The 19,431-nt window shown below is 42.9% G+C and overlaps 1 protein-coding gene across 4 annotated transcripts in view; it reads right to left on the bottom strand.

The window, feature by feature from the left end:
- PHF20 (PHD finger protein 20) overlaps positions 1-19,431 on the bottom strand; it is a 76,976-nt gene that overhangs the window by 13,537 nt on the left and 44,008 nt on the right. For all 4 annotated transcript variants that reach the window (XM_066586627.1, XM_066586628.1, XM_066586629.1 and 1 more), the window contains 6 exons: positions 10,385-10,570; positions 7,232-7,309; positions 5,566-5,715; positions 3,553-3,734; positions 2,216-2,315; positions 70-265 (listed from right to left, as the gene is read on the bottom strand). In XM_066586627.1, coding sequence (XP_066442724.1) covers positions 70-265; positions 2,216-2,315; positions 3,553-3,734; positions 5,566-5,715; positions 7,232-7,309; positions 10,385-10,570 — 892 coding nt within the window. The remainder of the gene's footprint in view (positions 1-69; positions 266-2,215; positions 2,316-3,552; positions 3,735-5,565; positions 5,716-7,231; positions 7,310-10,384; positions 10,571-19,431) is intronic.

Raw genomic sequence — 19,431 nt, 5'->3', positions numbered from 1 at the left:
TATACCTAGATTTAGATTTTTTTTTTTTTATAGATATTCCAATCGTATAATGTGCTGGTATGTACTCACTGCAATATGCTCATCTTCAGCTGCAATCCATGCAGAACCTCAATGACACGCTGCACATCTCCCAAGAGCTGGTGTGTTGCAACTATTTTCTTTGCATTTTGGTGAGAGTAGTTTTCCTCTAGAAATGACAAGCCATGCATGTGGCCTTCATTAAGCCACTCTTTATCGTACCAGTACTTCAGGCTCACACGCTGCCCTAGGAGAAAGTACAAAAGCCACATCACAAAACAGAGGCAATTAACAAAAATCCCACTCAAAACACAAAGTGGTGACATATGTGATTGTTCCCAGCAAGAGAAGCCAAGTAATCTTGTAGATATGATACCCTTTAATGGCTAACACAAATACATGTTATAGCGAGCTTTTGAACCCATCAGGGTTCTTTCTCAGGCTTAATGAAAGAAATCCGAAGCAGCACGAATATATATACACATACTTCTGGCAAGGCACAGACATGGATGTGATTAATTTGCACTTAAAATACAACCACAACAGGATGAATAGAAAAATAAATTCTTAAATAGTCCACACATAATGATGTGAAATGGTGACATATAGCATGTGTGAAAGTATCTTGCCCCATATACATTAGTGATCGGGATATTGATGCCATTGAATTATTTGTATAATCCAACACCATTAATTGCCAGAAATGCAAGCTTGTGTCTCTACTGAAGGAAAAGGTTCAAAGTCTTCAGGAGAGAATAGCTACATTGAAACTCAAAGGAAGATGAGGATTTCCTTGACAGAGTAGAAGAAAGTCTTCAAAATGTTGAAGGAAAAGAAATGTCCAGTGTACCTGCAGAAGCCGAGGAATGGAAGCATGTGACCTAAAGAAGCAGGAGGATCAGAAGTCAGCCAGCACCCATACTGCTCGGGAACCAGTACCAGGTTCTCATGCAGGGGGAAGTTGGTACTGGTTTCTGAGCAGAAGAAAGAGGTACAGCAAGAAATGATTCTACCCACAAAGAACTGTGAAGTAAGCACGCAGAGTCTTCTTGAATGGAGAAAAAGAAGTGCTGTTGTGAAGAAAAGGAGAGTGGTAGTTCTCTATGGCGAGGAACAGAAGCCGCTGTCTGCAGACTTGACACCTCACGAGAGGTACACAAAGCAAAGATGTGTCTGATAGGCTGTCAAGACTCTTCAGTCCGGGGTGGCCGGGAAGAGCGGGGGAGTGGGGGAGATCTTGAGACCCCCCCCCCAAAAAAAAACACCGCTCACCCCTGCTGGCTCCCGAATCTCTTTGAGGACGAGCAGGAAGATACTCGAAAAGGATGATACTCGATCGAGTATTTATCCTTACCGAGTATGCTCGCTCATCTCCAGTAAGAACAAATGGTACTGCAAAAAAAGGACCTTGCAACTATCTGCAGAGACATTGAAGACCTCAGACAGAAGGTGAAGGAACTAGGAGCACAGGTGGTCTTCTCATCCATCCTTCCAGTGGATGGCCATGGAATAAGATGGAAGAGGATTCTAGAGGTGAACAACTGGCTACGTCGATGGTGTCGTCAGCGAAGATTTGGATTTCTAGACGATGGAGTGAATTACCCATACGATGGACTGCTTGCTAAAGATGGGTTTGCACCTTACAAACATTTAGTAATCCCAAATAATGATTGGATCACAGCACACGTAACCCCTGTATATCTCCAGGGAAGATATTCCACTCCAGAAGGTGCTCGCTCTCAAGAGTCCTGGATCCTGGACCGTATTCCAAATAGCAAAGGAGAGTAGATAAGAGCAGCACTCAGGGGTTGATTCCAGAAAAACTTTATTGCCCACAACGTTTCAACTCATAAGAGTCTTTGTCAAGTGCTGGGTTACATACACACATGCCAACATTTAAATAGTCACCATAGCTCCGCCTCCACCAATAAAGTTTTTCTGGAATCAACCCCTGAGTGCTGCTCTTATCTACTCTCCTTTGCTATTACAAACATTTAGTGAATCCTGAACTGAGGGTTGGGACCAGATAACCCTGGAGGTCCCTTCCAACTCTACCATTCTATGATTCAATGAATTGAATGAGATTACTCAATGGTGAGCATATTCAATTAAGAAGGTATTCTGACAAATCGTACAATATTCCATTTTTTTCCATAATAAAGGGACAGAAAAACAAACAAAAGGGACCAACACATACCTGGTGGATCCTGGCAGACATAGCAAGTGTATTTTTCAGGCACAGTGTCTTCTAATAATCCCATGCAAACTCCATGCTGCCAGCACAAACATTCTTCACACTGCAAAAACCATGAAGGAAATGGAGAAAACACTTGGTGATAATTAAGAAGGATTTGCCCCTACACATTATAGCAGAAAAAGGGAGTGCAGGGCCCTGCTGGGGAAGCCTTCAACTTTCTATTAACATAATTAAAGTGCATATGACACAGCTTCTCTGGCTATGCAAAGCCCTACAGCCCTACAAAGGCCCTAATTGTCAGAGTAAGTGCCCCCACCATAAAGAGTTGCCTCTGACAGACAGTTTATAGGGGGGGGGGGCATACTACGTTTTACAGGCAAAACACACCATATTTTACACTAAAACCTCACACAGCTGTGTTCAGGGGTAGAGTTTCACTTGCAGGGCAATTTTCCAGAAATCGATCCAAACCAAAAACAAACAAAAACAGGGGCACTTAGGCTGGGATCACATGGGTCATATTCCCACTGGAAATCTTGCGGTTTTGCAGCAGCTTAAAAACCGCGAGATTTCCACCGAAAAAGCACAGCTTCAAAACCCGCGGCACTTAGATGTGGGTTTTGGAACGGCTTGGCCGAATGCTTTTCCGTTGCGGACGGCACTCCCATAGAGAGGGGCAAGGCTGCAATATAAATAATAATAATAATAAAAAAATAGACATGCTGCGGCCAAGGAATCCGTGCCGCAGCGCTGGCTTCTGACAGCTTTGACACGACGGATTGGCCGTACCATGTGGAGGAGATCTTTGACAAATCTCATCCACATGACTGGCTAATCCCGGGATCAGCGGTCGCAGGCGGATTTGCCGCAGCGAAATTCAGCTGTGTGAGCCCAGCCTTACACATCCTGTGTCCCGGTAATCCAGCGCTTCAGCCCCATGGCCCTTTTTAGTTTTTGCTGTACAATAGATACAAAACTAACCACTGCAGTCAGACTACAGCGGACGAGTGCGGTTCTTCTGGCATCATGACTCCCAGCATCAGAGCAGTGATGCCAGGTGAATAGCATTTGACTGTTGCAGCGGTCAGGTAGTATCCGTTACACAACAAAGACCAGGACGACAGTGGTGCTCTAGCGCTGGATCACCAGAGCAGAGGATGGGCGAGTACACCAGCTTTTATTGTTTAACTGGCCTGGACAACCCTTTCAAATACTATTAGAAACAGTTATTTTGTGTTTGCATACCTGTGCATGCTTAAAGGTGGTGTGAGACATGATAAACCATGCCCCACCAGCAGAAATTAAGGAAATAACCATCCAAAGTCTCCCTGTTCTACCTGAATCATGAAGTCATTTTCTTCCTGCACCTCACACATGCAGCGAACAATTTCACATTCGGCTTCACCATCCTCCATATCTTCATCTGCATTTGTAACGTCAATTTCTTCATTGTAATCATCATCATCCTCTTCACTCCAAAGCAGACTTTCTGTGCATGAATCACTTAGAGTTTCCTCATCTGTTCAGACCCAAGAATAAAAAGTTACCACTAGGTACTAAGAATTTCACTAAAAAACATAATATTTTATGTATAGAAAAAAGCAGAGCTAAAACTGTGGGGGGGGGATCCCAAAATTTATATTGTACTTTTCAAGATCTCCTTTAGTTGTCAGTGAATGAAAAAACATTTTAATTAACATGCAAAGATCTTGAAAGTGGTGTGGAATTGAAAGACAAAAGCATATTAGAAAAAGTACATAATCATATAAAATACGTGCATCTAGTGTCTCCAATACTTTTTTTTATTATGATCTTGTACCAAAGTAAATAAAAAAAAATAAAAAAATAAATAAATTGTTTTTTGAAGCTCATTTCCTAGAGTGAAATTTGCCACATATAAAATGTATCCACCATCTACCAGATAGGGAATAAGTGTCTGATCAGTTGAAGATGGACCGCTGGGACCTCAACCGATCATGAGAACATGGGTCCAGTGTCCCCCGGTAGGAATGCAGTGGCAGTCAAGCATATGCTGAACTCTGCCATCTCCTTAGTCGCATAGAAATAAGTGGAATACAAAACCTTTCCTAAAAAGATAAGTTGGTATCCCGGAACTTATGGCAAAGAACTGGGAGGAGGTAGTAAACAATTTATAATTCCATCTGTAGTCCGCATTCTTTACCCTAATCAATACAAATGCCTCTACAGAGCCTACTACACCCGTCAGGCTGAAAGCATCAAATATCTTTAATAATGACACTTGCTTTTGCTGACAAGCAGCACAAGGCTGCTTCATCCATGTAGAGTGGGTGCAAAGCAAAGGGTTACCTTTCTGGTCGGCAGTTCTCTTGTTTTCCTGCATCCTGCAATTGTGTGCTTGTAAAATCATCACAATGACTTGGCAGTCCGCAGACCCTCCCTCTCTGAACCGCTGGCTCAAGCTGGTTAATTCTTACATTCCATTCTACAAAGTCGAAGACATAACTTGCAATTGTCTACAGAATTTTTTTAAAAACTCTGGGATGTCTGGCCTAGTACTCCCAGCCTCCACAGACGTATCTGGGGATAGGGTCAGCAGACTTGTCTGCGTCTTAGCCTTCTAGTCTGACTTCAAAAAAATGAGCACTCAATCCAAATTCATTTTATAGTCCTTTTATTTCAGGATTGTAGTAAGCAAATATATGGATGGAAAGTACCTCCACCTGTTGGAACGCTACTTCCCTATAAGTCAAAGGCTGAACATTAACTTTTATAGAAATCTTTAAATAGGCGGTGATGAAAAGGTACTTTTTCCATCCCCTATATGCACACTCCCCCCCCCCCAATGAAGCATTGTTGCTTCATTCATTTTTCCCTTTTCTTGTTTTGTACTGCTTAATTCAAAAATGGAAAATAAAAACCTTAAAAAAAATAAAAATAAAAAAAAAGCACATTCATGGAATGGCAGGCAGTCTGTTCTGCCTCTAGACTTTTTCCTTTGGAATGGTCAACGTGAAAGCTGCTGATCTTGGTCTAAGCCAGGGCTCCCCAACTCCAGTCCTCAGGGACCACCAACAGGTCATGTTTTCAGGATATCCTATGGTAAGAACACCTGTGGCAATGTCTGAGGCACTGACAATAATTACATCACCTGTGCAACACTGAGGAAATCCTGAAGACCTGACCTGTTGGCGGTCCCTGAGGACTGGAGTTGGGGAACCCTGGTTTAAGCAACACAATAGACCGGTCACTGTCATTATAAAAACACTGAAAATATTTTTTTCTTCATTCCAAATGTATGTTTTTTAAAAATCGAAAGTACTTCCCTCATAAAAGCAACTGTAATCCGCATTTAACTTACAATTACTCACCACTTAGTTTGGTTACATCTCTGCGCTTTGTAGGATCAGGTGTCTTCATAGAACAAGAAATTTTGTAATCTGTAGCAAGCTTTACTGGGCTTGCTTTTTTGGGTGACAGCTCCTTTGAAATGTCAACATTTTCTTCACTACCAGATAGCTCTATGGTGGAGACACAGGAGAGGAGACGAGAGATAAACCAGTCCAATTAAGCAGTAATGCGCAATATGAAGTTCATACAAGGACATTAAGAAAGGTCATCGCCAAAGGTAGGATTGTCACTGGAAAAGTCCATTAGCTTAAAGCTAGTCTATTCTTTGTTCAGATTAGCCCTACTGTTGTCTGTCGGAGGGGTTTCAATATTTTAGATGTCAAGAATAATGCTGTCTGAAACACTGCGCCCATTTGCAAATGGATCCATCATATCAGTCATGGCTTTGTTATAAACAGAAGCCATGGCTCTAATATTAACAAAAGCCTAAGGCCGACTGTCCACGGGCTGACCGCGGAGAATAGGGGGAAGTCGCAGCATGCTGCGAATTGCCTGCCGCGAGCTGAAAAATCGCAATGATTCTCTGCTCGAGGACAGGTGCTGGCGCTTTCTACAGCAATGCTATGGGAAGCGTCGGCCGGCATGGACAGGGGGGCCTAAGCCTTAGATGCAGGGGACTACAACTTGGGTGACGTAATAAGTAAAAGGTACTCTCTGTAAACAGGTCTTTTCTAGAAGAGAAAAAAAATGATATATATAAAACACATTTTCTTTAAAATTCTTCAGATACAAATTATTGGATTGAGCTTTCTAGTTTGTGAAAATCAGGTGAGCCTTCTTATTATCTTGGCTTAGTTTGCGGGACTCAGGTGCAGGCTAACAAACTCTAAGTACTGAAATAAGAGGCAATGGCAATTTTCATCCAACAACTACTTTGGAATCAATGCAAGACATATAATCTAGCATGTAAAACACTCAACATGTAGACGCTCCACAAGGGCTCGTTCACATCAGCGCTGTGGGTGCGCAGTATAGCCGTGTGAAAGGATCATGGATCTTAAAAAAAAACAAAAAACACACACCACTGAATGGGTTAATTCCTGCTACTTGAAGTAATCTGTTCACAAGTTCGAAGGTGCGTCCTTTCCAGCTCCCATAGGAGTCTATGGAAAGCACGTACACAAGATAGGTCAGGTCCTATTCCTGCTCGTACTACGAAGCTTAGATGCGAACTACAGTCGCTTGTGCTGTCTTTTTGTCGAATTTAGAGCATCTAACAATCGTTCATATGAACATTTCTATAGGAACCCATTGGTTCCTATAGAAGCACACCCTGTCCGCGCCTATAGAAATGCGTCCTGGGCGCGCCTCTAACGCACGCGGACAGAGCTTGTGTGAATGCGGCCCAAGGATCAATTCAAGCGACCATATTTTGAGGTCGTGAACTGTCTGTATTCCATGGACGGCACACAGGTTCTATGAGAGTATTCACATGAATGTTTTTGGACAAACAATCCAAAAACAAAAATTTAAATCCCTGCATGTCCTATTCGCCGTTTTCATGGATAAAAACAGGATATGCCATGTGCAGGTTCCATGGAGATCAGACAACACACGAATACCCAAGTCATACATACGGCTGTGTGAATCGGCCTATCTGTAAAATTTATAACAATGTTTAGTTACCGGACTTTGTTCTTTTCTTCTTTTTCTTCGATTTCAGACTCAAAAGATCTTTGAACTTCTCCTTTACTTTGTCTTTAACTGTCAAAAGGTTGAACATTAAAATTAATAGTAGAAAACAATTAGACTTGAAAATTCTAGGCTGTTCGGCATCATCTAAAGATACATCAAGCTCTGCATGGTTTTAGAATATGTAAAACAATCAATCAACAGGGAGAAAAGCCCCATTAGACAGATTTGCTCCTTCTGTATGTATTCAATGGAACCCAATCAATGGACACCAACTCGACTGTACATGTAAAGACGCTGAGAGGGACACGAAATATGAGAGACTTTAGTGGTTATATTAATGTATGACTAAGGGCCCATTCACACCTGTGTTGGAACAGAGAAACTGACTTAAAACAAAAATAACTGGAACCCGCCAAACACTCCTCCCCCACCATGGTTTTCTAATTGAAGCAAACTGAAATTAAAAGAAAAATGTCAGTCTGCAGTGCTATTTGTTCAGTTCGGCTCCGCTCGGCAGCAGCTGCGTTTTGGCTCCGCCCCCTTGTACGCGTCAATCAGGAGGCTGGAATCGGCACATGACGGGGCGGAGCTATGCGATGACGCGTACAAGGGGGCGGAGCCAAAACACAGCTGCTGCTGCCGAGCGGAGCCGAAGGGAGAAGACCCATCTGCGCAAGCGCGTTTAAAAAAGCAAGACGACACCGAAATTAGACGGAGCCATGGAGACGGGGATGCCAGCAACGGAGCAGGTAAGTGAATAACTTCTGTATGGCTCATATTTAATGCACGATGTATATTACAAAGTGCATTAATATGGCCATACAGAAGTACTTAACCCCACTTGCTTTCGCGGGACAACCCCTTTAAACAATGGAAATGAAATGAAACAGAAGCAAATTGAAAGTCTCACCTTTTTTTCTTTAAACCCATTGAAATCAATATTAGGGAAAAAAATTAAAGTGTACATTTTCATTCTAATTCCATTTCTTTGCTCCAAAAGTGAAAGACAGAAATCCGTAACAAAGCCCTAACAGGTGTGAATGGGCTCTCAGGCACAGTTATTCTAAAGAACTATTGGCCTTTATCTTATTTTTATGAGGAGATGGCCGGTTTAGAAAACCCATTTTCAGATAGTGAGAATTAAACACAGGTGAAACCCATTCAGAATCCTTATGGAGGAGTGATGGGGGTGATGGTGGTGGTCGTTCTCTGAATGGCAAACACATGGGATGATCATTCATTAAAAGCAGTTATTGGCTGCAAAATTCCCTGGCAAAAAAACCCAAAAACAAACAAACAAAAACAAATCTGGTCGCCACTGCAAATTCTAAAATGGTTTTAAATTACTCCTAAGTGTTCAGAATAGAAACAAAGCAACTTTGCTTTGCTGGCACAGAATTTTGTCCTGAAGCTGAAGCTGCCTGTCCATGGGCGTTGCGATATCCCATAGCAGATCTCTGCCGGCGGGGAGCAGAAGCCAGCTGACAGGCTCACCGCGGAGAATCGCAGCAATTCGCAGCATGCTGCGATTTGCCGTCCGCGAGCATCGCTATGATTCTCCGCTTGTGGACAGGGGGGGCTACATTTCCATAGCAACGCTATGGAAAGCTTCCACTGCGTTCCCCGCGGCCGGATTATCACCGCGGGGTATACAGTGAAAATTCACCAGTGAAGGAGTCCTAAAGCAGAATTTGTACTGCTGATTGGCCAGTGCTGGTCACAAGAGCAGCAGTTAAACACTATCAATGACATTCTGTGTCAGACTTAAGATTGCATTGGCCATCTTAAATAGCTGGAAACGGGATCTAAACAAAAAAAAGTTGCTAAAACTTTCTCTAAGAAAAAAAAATACAGGATCAATGGAGAATAGTAGTAGCCAGGGAGATACAAACTGTAATATTCCACAATGACGAGAGGACAGGGCCGGACGGATCTACTATAAAATTCCCTAGATTCATCCACTTAGTTCTTCTAGTAGCGAAAAGACTTCTGCTCAAACATTGGCTTCTGCAAACAATCCCGGGAATAACAGAGCTGGTAGCCCAACTTAAATACCTATTAAAGGGGTTGTCCCGAGGCAGCAAGTGGGTCTATACACTTCTGCATGGCCATAATAATGCACTTTGTAATGTACATTGTGCATTAATTATGAGCCATACAGAAGTTATAAAAAGTTTTATACTTACCTGCTCCGTTGCTGGCGTCCTCGTCTCCATGGTGCCGACTAATTTTCGCCCTCCGATGGCCAAATTAGCAGCGCTTGCGCAGTCCGGGTCTTCTTTTCTGAATGGGGCTCCGTGTAGCTCCGCCCCGTCACGTGCCGATTCCAGCCAATCAGGAGGCTGGAATCGGCAATGGACCGCACAGAAGCCCTGCGGTCCATGAAGACAGAGGATCCCGGCGGCCATCTTCAGCAGGTGAGTATGAAGACGCTGGACCGCCGGGATTCAGGTAAGCGCTGTGCGGGTGGTTTTTTTAACCCCTGCATCGGGGGTTGTCTCGCGCCGAACGGGGGGGGGGGGTTTAAAAAAAAAAACCCGTTTCGGCGCGGGACAACCCCTTTAAGCGTGGAACGAGTGGAGACAGAGAGGCACAAAGAGAAGAGCATTTTTCAAATGGCAGATCTTCCTCCAGTCACACTACACCGACCAAGAAATTAGTAAGATAGTGACGCCCTTTCAGTCTACAACCTGGTACCTAATAGAGGAGGCTAGAGACTCTCTGGGAAGACTGAAAATCAGCAGAAGGCAGGATAACGGGACGGACCGAAACCGAACATGTGGCATAGGATAGGGTCTGGACGGGGACAGCAGGAGAGGACAACAGAAATATTGAAAGTACCCCTTTCTGGTTATTTCCTTTTCTTTTACATTTTATTATGTTTTATTTGAAACTCAGATTTATACAAAATAATGGGAGGATTTAAAATATCGAGTAAACTTTGGCAGGAAAGAGGCACAGGAGATCAATATGTTTGATATATCATTGTATCTTTCCAAGATGATTTGTTTCTGTATTATTTTATTAAGATTTCTTTCTTCTTTTTTTTTTTTAATTGAATGGTAATGGAAAATATTTGCGAAAATTTAAAATAAAAAAAAAGTTTGGAAAAAAAAACCCCCAAAAACCTAGAATGCCCCATACCATTTTCGGAGCCTCTCTCTGGCCTGCGACACGACTTCTGAATTTGATTCTCTTTGCTCTTCTCTTTAAGTGTAGGTCTTTGGAGGTTTGAGCTATTTGTGGCTGGGCTTGAATGCCGTCTCTTCTCACCAATTAAGCCTTTACCATCATGGGGTGAGCTTCGTAGAGATATCTGAAATGGTGGGTCTAAAGAAACCACACACATATCATAGAAGGTTTAATAACTATTGATTTCATGTAGCACATATAAAAGTGAATGACATACACATTAATTGACAGGACTAAGAAAAACAAGAACAGACGCTACAAAAACACATTTATCATGCTTCACGGTACACAAACCAGGGTTGAGACCATCAGGCAGAACGCTGAAAATTTTAGGTTGTGGACAAAATCAGAGTCAGAATCACTGAGTAGACGAAAATCAATAGTCAGCGACTATGCCACTGGCTATTTTCACGGAAGATAGAAAAAAAAATAAATTGCTGAAGATGGTTGACGAACCTACTCTGGTCAGCTGTTATACACGTAGGGTGGACAGCACCAGTGAAAAAGAACATGCATTGTTAAACAGGTCATATTTAGAATAAAGAGAAAATCGCAACTGCAATGATTGGGTGAACTATCTATATGCAACCACTCACATCTACATGCATTTAGGAATTCGATCTAGACAGGTGGAACAAAGTCAGCAGCCAATATTCAATCAATGATCAGATTCTAGACGTAATGTTACATATATTTGTATACAAAAAGAACATCACAGCTAATGGAGAGCGCAGTCTACACAAAAACTGCCCAACAAATAGCTATTAGGCTTATTTTGGACGAGTGTATTTTAGCTCCCATTTGTCCCCAAAACACGGAGCCAATATAAATCCATTCACGTGGCTGTATTTTTCAAAGCCGATTTTCTATCCTAATATATTTTACGGAGCATGACCATTTTTTTTAGTTTCTGCTCCGTATTGCTATTTTCTGTTGGGCAAATATGGATCAGTATTTACCCAGTAAAAAATAAAAACAGAAAAAGGCAAATACTGACACCATACTGTGTTAATGTCATATCTGTAACAAGTGTAATATGACTATATAGTTAAATACCCTCGTCTGAAACTGGCCTTAGGGTAGGTCTACAAGCGGCAACATTTTTACAAGAATTTGTAACAAGGTGCTGTTGATCTGGATTATGATTAATTAATTATCATGTCTATCACACTGTATGTATCAATTTTGCTGGGGATTCACTGCTACGTAGGAAGGGGTAAAATCTGCAACTGAAACGGACATGCAGCAGATTTGAAAATCCATACCGGAGGTCACTTTCTGGGTGCAATGATTCAGATAAGCCATTGATACTGTGCAGTAGAAACCGCCCACTTGACAATTGACTAGTATCGGGCTCTTCTGCAGGCATATCAGTGAGGCAAGAACAATGGATGAATCCGAGGGCGTGACAGGTCTTCTATACCACAGCAGAGGGGACTACGATTTTCTTCATGTTCCTCTTGAAAATACTTACCACGGTAATTTACAATAAAAGTTCAGCCAAAGCCAACTTCTACTTTTAGACTAGATTCACAAAGGCATTTTGATTTTTAATATTCCAAAATAAAAAATTTAATGGAAAGAATTACAGCTTTCTTGTAGCCAACCCTGGTTAAGAAGGAAGGAAAAAAAAAAAAAAAAAGACTGCATGTGTGAATCTAGCCTTAGAGTTCTAAAGTTTGCTATACGTGTCAGTAGTTTGGCTGACAGCTATTCCATATGACTCTCCTGCACTCGTTAAGGTGTTTTGTTTTGTTTATTTTAATGGAGAGAGAAGAGTTAAGAGGGTGTTGAGACAGATTTGCCATTTTGTTGCAGATTTTCATGTAGGGTTGCAATAGATTTTGCTCCTTCACTTTGCCGATTTGCTGCAGATTTCACCCTTTCAGTTAAATTCAATGTGTGAACACACCCTTAGGCGCTTCGTCGCCCGACAGTAATCATGTGTAAAGTAACCCTGTTTTCCAAATGGCTATTGCTTCTGCGCTTTTACAAAGGAGCAACAGTTTAATGATGGAGGTGGAGCGGGCTGGAGATCTTCCGGCTACCTGTCCCCATTCACAGTGAACAGGTAGTTGTTTATAGACGATCTACTGCCTGTTTACACTGAGTAAGAACTCTCACTAAATCGCTTTATTTCAGACTAGCGACTACGGAGTGATTTGTTGCTCAGTACCCTGTTGGATCAACTATCACAAAAAACAAAATCATCATGAAAAGTTTTTACAGCCCACAGTTGCCCCATGTAAAGAGGCTTATCTCCTCTGAGAATAAAAGGATCAGACATGTTGAAACCCAACTTCCCCTGCTCCTTATCTCTCCAGTCATTTGCTGTTGAGAGAGGAAGGCTCCCCCTCCAATACATATTTGATGACTGGCCAATCCTGCCCAAAAAAAATTAAAAAATCAGCAGGTTCAGCCTTGATTAATCTAATGTGTATGGCCGGGCTAAGTCCTGACATTCTAAAAACCTCAACATTTAAAGGCGAGTTAAGGGCTGTTTACATAGGCTAAATTTTCACTCCTGTCACTCCTGTCCCTTGTAGAGGTGCTGGCGATCAGAGAAAAATTAGCAAATGCTCATTTGTTGGGCAACAACATCTGGAACCAAGAATCGTTGTTGGCAGGAAGTCTTCCGAAAGGATGCACTACCGACAAGAATGAAAGTTAAGGGGGACAGACGATGGCATTGACGATGGATTACTCCCCATACAGATTTTATCACCCTAGGTGATGGCCTTTTAAATTATTTACTTAAGTTTGGGCAGTGCAAGTGTATAAAAACACCCTTACATAATGCAAGTATAATAGACTTCACATGCAAATCAGTACGCCAAGCTTCAAAAGACAAAAAAGTTATTAACAGAAAAGAAAAAGCTAGTGTCACTAGCTTACCAGGATAAGCTCTAGTGTGTAAAATGACGAAAACTCATCTGCTTGATACTGGCATGGATATCACACAACTGAAAGAAGCAGTGCAAAACCGAAAAACATGGAAGGAGCTCGTCTTTAGGGCCGTGAACAACTAAATGGCTAACAACAACTATATCTGCTTATTATATGCCTTGTAGTTGAAGGGCTCGGGCAAAGAATAAATCAAAGTTCACTTTTACTGGTAATTTTAACTTTGACTCCAACTCCAGAGCCCTGGATTGCAAAAAAAAAAAATACATTTCTACAGTCCCATTTTGGTCAAAGAAATGTACTGGCTCCAGCTTTGTAAAAATCTATTTACTATATAAATATATATTATACTAGCCGATATACCCGCTTTCACCCAAGTAATTTGGTAACTTGCCTGTTCGTACTGAAAATTTTGTGAAGTTGTGGTTACTTCAGAGGAACTAAGGATTAAAATATGTTCACCACTTTGCATGGTTGTTCGCATTACGCAGGAAACACCATGTGGAGGTGACCTTACGTTTTTCGCACTTCGAATTTTATAAATCAAGCTGTGTCCACTTTAGGACCTAAAGAATATTCACGGCAAATTGCAAGTCTGTACAACACCGGGAAGTTAGAGAATCCGTGATGAGTCAGTGAGTGAAGAAATCAGCGAGAGCTTTTGCGGAAGGCACTCACTGAATCAGCTGAAACCTGCACCACAAACATTTAGATGACGCAGTAAAAGGCACGCAGTTGCAAAACTGCCATACTAGCCCAATGTGGCAACACAGCCTAAGGTTTGTTTCACATCAATGTATTTGTGCAGCATTTTGTGTGCACAAAATTTGTGTGGGCAATGCAGTAAATAGAAGCCATTGGTTTCAAGGTGTTTGTTCACATCAGTGTATTTTGTATGCACATTTTATTGCTGAAAAAAGGAAGAAAAAAAAACACATATGCAGCACATTCTAGTTTCCTGCACATTTGTGCGGGGAAAGAGAAAATATTGCACTATTTACACCAATTGCCCATTTCAATTAATGGGAGCACGGCTGCAAGATTTAAAAGCGCAAGTACAGTAAAACACAGACATGCGCACGCAAATATGTGGCACAAATGCACTTACGCCCGTGTGACACCGGCCTAACTCCGTAACACACAAATAACACCAACAATAAAACATACAGCAATACTGAGCAGTGTAGGTGCAATTTCAGTAGCTGTCTATCAATTACTAGTAGCTGCAGCCATGTCTGTGTTTCTGCCTCTCTCCCTACCTCCCCTTGCTTTTTATACACTACTATGGGCGGCATGAATAATCCCCCTTCTTTATTTTCTGCCTTGTCATCTGTTACTGGAGATGGACTTTAAATAACAGGCAGTGGACAGCAAATTAACTGGAAGGGAAACCTCTAGTGACCTGCACTTTTTTAATGCTGGGGGAAAAAAAAACAAAAAAAAAACAACTAATTTTGGGCCATTTTTAGGTGCAATTTGCACTTTTGCTAGTTTTCACATAAGCACAAGTTTTTTTTTACTTAGGCTACAACCACAGAACTACAGTGGAACTGAAAAAATGTAGAACATTGTTGTAAATAAAAGGTACTATTCTGCAACCCCAACTCTACCAATAAGACATACTTACTGGTGCAAGGTGCATCAGACTGCTACAAAACCTAGAGCTGTCGTAACTGGAAAGTCTTTATCCAACTAGGACAGCATACGTGCATCATAAAGATGGATGCCCTGCCCTTAGCCTGAGCAGAGCCATTGGAGAAAGCACGGACCATTAATTAGAATGAGTGCAGAGTAATACTATATACCACCGACAGGGAAAGTGTTGTTGGGTGCATATGTGGGATGTAACAATAGAACCAGTAATTTCTTTCCTTGTCTGCAGACTCTATGCAGATGTTCAATAATCTAAGTACCGAAATTTATTTTGCACTTGTCGTAAAATATCTCTAGCATACAGCTGAAGTCCGTAGGTATAGCTTTTATTATTAGGAGGGAGGCACTAAGCAAAAGTGGGTTAGCTCTTCCTACAGCTATACCCCTCCCTGCAGGCACCAAGCTAATCAGTTTGTATGCAAGCAGCAGAAGCAGAGTAGGGTGAAAACACTGAAAAATTTCACATTAAAACAGTAGAACATCATGTGGGACACTTGAAACAAACGCTCTTACAAGGACAAAGGTCTCGGAGAATTCTAAAAACCAAATTGGGCAGGTGATGTCCCCCAATGAATATGACGAGAAAGAGGTTACAGCCAGTGCAAAAAATAAAATAAAAATAGAGCTTATTTTCTCATGTGTGTCATTGGGGGAGACAGCTGTAGACCATAGGACATTCTAGAACAGTGGGAAAATTAGATAAGTTATATTTCCATCTGCAAAACACGGCGATCAAGAGAGATCAGTGGATGCATATGTGTAAACTTTGCAAAAAAAGTGTGTAGAGAGGTCCAAGTAGCACGCAGCCTGAGCCGGATGTGCAGTAAACAGAAGGTTCCCTGCCCTTTGTACGGTATGCCTCGACCACGGTTGACCTGATCCAACATGAAATGACAGTTTCGGAAGCCGCAAGGCCCCATCCGAAATAATAAAAAAAGGGGAGTCAGAGCGTCTGAAGGCAGACATTTGAAAAAAGTAAATTCAAACTAAACCCAATTTATGGATCGTGCGTGCCTTCTAGTGAGAATCTGAAAATCAGAAGGGGGGTTGGGGGTGAAACAGTGTTCTCAGTGATGGACGATACCACCTACAGCAAAAAGGAGGCACAACACAGAGGACCACTTTTTCGTGATGTAGTATGGTGAAGGAAGGTTTGGCCAACAATACGTGCGAGTTCAGAGAAAAAGCAAATTGAGGAGGCAGCCACCAAAAATGCCACCTACCAGGCCAGGAGCCAAGTTATGATGTCAGGCAGAGGATGGAAGGGATGTGATTGCAAGGTGTCTAGAACCAGATTAAGGTCCCATACATGAACTGGAGAACAGTAGGGAGGGGCGGCATGCATGACACCCTGTATGAAAGTGCGGACAGCCTTTTTTAACACCAAAGGGAGTTGGAAAAGAGTGGACAGAGCAGATACCAGACTTTTCAAAGCACTGATGTCCAAGTCCATATCTTTTTGAAGAAAGTACAGTAAATCGGAACAGAGAAAACGTTCACACCAGAGGAACAAAGCTTTCTACACGCAGTGGTAAACCAAAGAGGAGGAGGGATTCCTAGCTTTCAAAAAAGTCTTGATGGGTTTTGTGAACCCACGGGCCCCCAGCATTGTGGATTCAACCGCCATGCCATTAAGATGAGTTACCAGGTGAGTTAAGACTAGTCTAAAGCCACCAGGACCACTGGAAGTCCAGTTTGATCTTCGTAAGGGGTTGAGAAATTAGCAGGGAACAGGCAAATATGTAGGGAAACTTGAAGCCTGTCCACGGCATTATGAGGGCATCCACCATTCGAGCCTGGGGGTTTTGCGACCTGGACATGAAATTTGGAAGCTTTCAATTGATTCTGGATGCCATTATGTCGACGTCTGAGCGACCCCATCTGTGGCAAATGTCTTTTAACATGTCGGATAGAGTTCCAATTCTATTAGATTATTTCCTGAGCAGAGAGAAAGTCATTCTATTCAAGGGTTTTCACCTATGATAGGATTCTTTTCAACTTCCTCAAAGACTGCTGTACTGATGATTCAAGTATGAATCCACGGTCGCATTGTGACAGCAGACTGGGAAAACCGTCGCGGTGCAAAGTGACTAAATGACTGTAGCATGGCCTGAAGCTTCAAACACATTTATCAGGGAGGGACTTCCACATTCCTTGTGCTGTGAGCTTTTGTAGAGTACCACCTCCTAAGAGGAGCCTAGAATCTGTGGTGAGCTTAGCTATTAAAATGCCAGAAAGGACCATGACCGGTGAACTTGAGGAGAGTCCAGCCACCATAGTAAGAAGTGTCAGTGTCAGATGGACAGATTTTTCAATCGAGTGAAAGTGCAGATTTGGCCAATTGTGAGCGGATTGTCCACTGGAGAGGGTGGGTGTGAAATTGGCCTAAGGAAATAGCTTTGAATGAACAGACCATCATCCCCAGGACTCTTGTGCAATGTCGAATGGGGATAGGATTCACTGTTTGCAAGGAGTGCACCCGTGATGGAAGCAAAACACAGGCGCAGCACAGAAATTCTAGATACCAAGATGGGAAGTGGGAGGATTTGGGGCGGTTGGTAATCCACCCTAACCAGGACAAAGCGTCTTCCCCTCACCCTTCCTGACTGGGGTGGGGTTTTCCCCTTCATGCGGAAGATTTTGTAGAGAAAATTTGTGGACGTGGACGCCAGGGGGATCGGAGTTTGAAGGAAGGTTTCTTCCTGTGATCCTGTGCAGTTTTCTTTAAACAAAACCAATTATTTCTTCCAAGTAGACCTTGGTCGGATAGCCTTAGAGATTATCTCATCCAGTCAGGTGCCGAAAAAGTGGTAATTGACAAAGATAAATCCAAGATTTTAGCCACAATTGTGATGCGTTACTATGTAAGCTGCTGAGGCCCAAACTAAAAGCCTGGCAGCATCCAGGAAAGCCTCACAGGGAGGGAAGATCTCTTCCTGTCTTGCCGATTTGTTGCGCAATATCGGCCAGTTCTTCTGGGAAACACCACAAGAGATTACCGCAGCACAATTGCTTGGCTCGTCCAGTAGTGGCCCTGTTGATTCAAGTAGAAGCACCACCTCGAAAAATGTTTTGGTCAGTAATTCCAGCTTCTTTTGCGAGCTTACTAAACAAAAAGAGGTGTCCGCCATAAGTAGAGTGTTGTGTTTCACCAAGTTTGACACTGGAGGGTCTACCGCTGGAGATGGACATTCAGAAACAGGTACTTAAAGTATTCATAAATAAATGGGTGAAGTGCTTTGGTTTGGTGAAAGGCTTGCCAGGGAGATTCCATTCCCTAGTGAGGACATTTAACTTTGGATGTCTGAAAGACAGCCCCTGCAAAGGTTTCTAGGCCTGATCTTTCACCTGTAGGGTATTCTTCACTCTGACTATTAAGCTTTCAACTAGAAAAGATAGCTTGGCCGATTGCTCCTCGTTAGAGTTTGAACCGGACGGAGATTCTGATACCTCGCCTTCAGTGCGGAAGTCATCTCTGGTAGAAAGCTCCGAGCACGTCTCAGAGGGGGCTGGGGAGTACGAACCGTCTGGCAACTCAGAGGATTGTCATGAGTGAGATGACCTAGACCGCTTTCTGGGACTTCCACCAAAGGGATAATTGGTGGAGGGGTCACTTCTGTCAGAAACGTGTGGAAGTGACTGACAAGGCGGCTAGTTTAGCATTAGCACCTCAATGATTGTCCTGGACTCATTAGTAAGTTCCAGGTCAGCCCATGACAGGGCGCACCCAATCCAGTTTGGCGGGTAACTGGGTTGGGTGTAGAGTCTAACCAGTAGACAGACTGCTAGGAGCCTGTCTCAATGCAACTCAGTTAGCACAGAGCAGTTTAGACTGTCTGCATAAAAATGTGGCGTTACATCGAGAGCAAACAAAGCATGTGGCTCTGGTTTATTTGGAGCATTCTGCCCTAGGGTTAGACATGATGGGACTGCAATAGGCCTAACAGCTAGAGGTGCTGGAGAGGTGCCAGAGATAAGAGGAGCTATCCACCAAGCAGATTACCCCGTCCAGAGGAGGTGGCTCACTAAGGCCAAATGACCACCAATGCAGTACCAAAGCAGTGAATAGGGAAGGAGAATGAGGATGGGAAGGGAGGAGAAAGGACCTGGAGGCAAGCACTGCACAGAGGGAGTGTGGAAAGGTCAGTGAAAAGGCACCCGAGGCCCATTAGAGGGGAGGAAGAGAAGTTCCTCCCCAGTCCTGGGCAAACTTGACAGGCTGAGAGGGTGTCTCTAGGTCCACCCTCTGCAAGAAAATTGCCTACAAGGCACTTGCTTGCCCTCTCGCGGGGGAGTGGCTGCTTTAGGCCACAGACCACAGCCTAGATTAATACACCCTGCAAGAATTTCTTCCCTCCCCACCCCCTCCTAAGCGCAGCCTGTGGAGAAGCCACAGATGAGCGGCATAGAAAACCTGACCTGTACAATGAGCAGGGGCCAGA

Source organism: Eleutherodactylus coqui, chromosome 13 (assembly GCF_035609145.1).
Source record: "Eleutherodactylus coqui strain aEleCoq1 chromosome 13, aEleCoq1.hap1, whole genome shotgun sequence".
Lineage (NCBI taxonomy): Eukaryota > Metazoa > Chordata > Amphibia > Anura > Eleutherodactylidae > Eleutherodactylus > Eleutherodactylus coqui.
The sequence above is the reverse complement of the archived record's forward strand: the minus strand, read 5'-3'. Positions and strand labels throughout refer to the sequence as shown.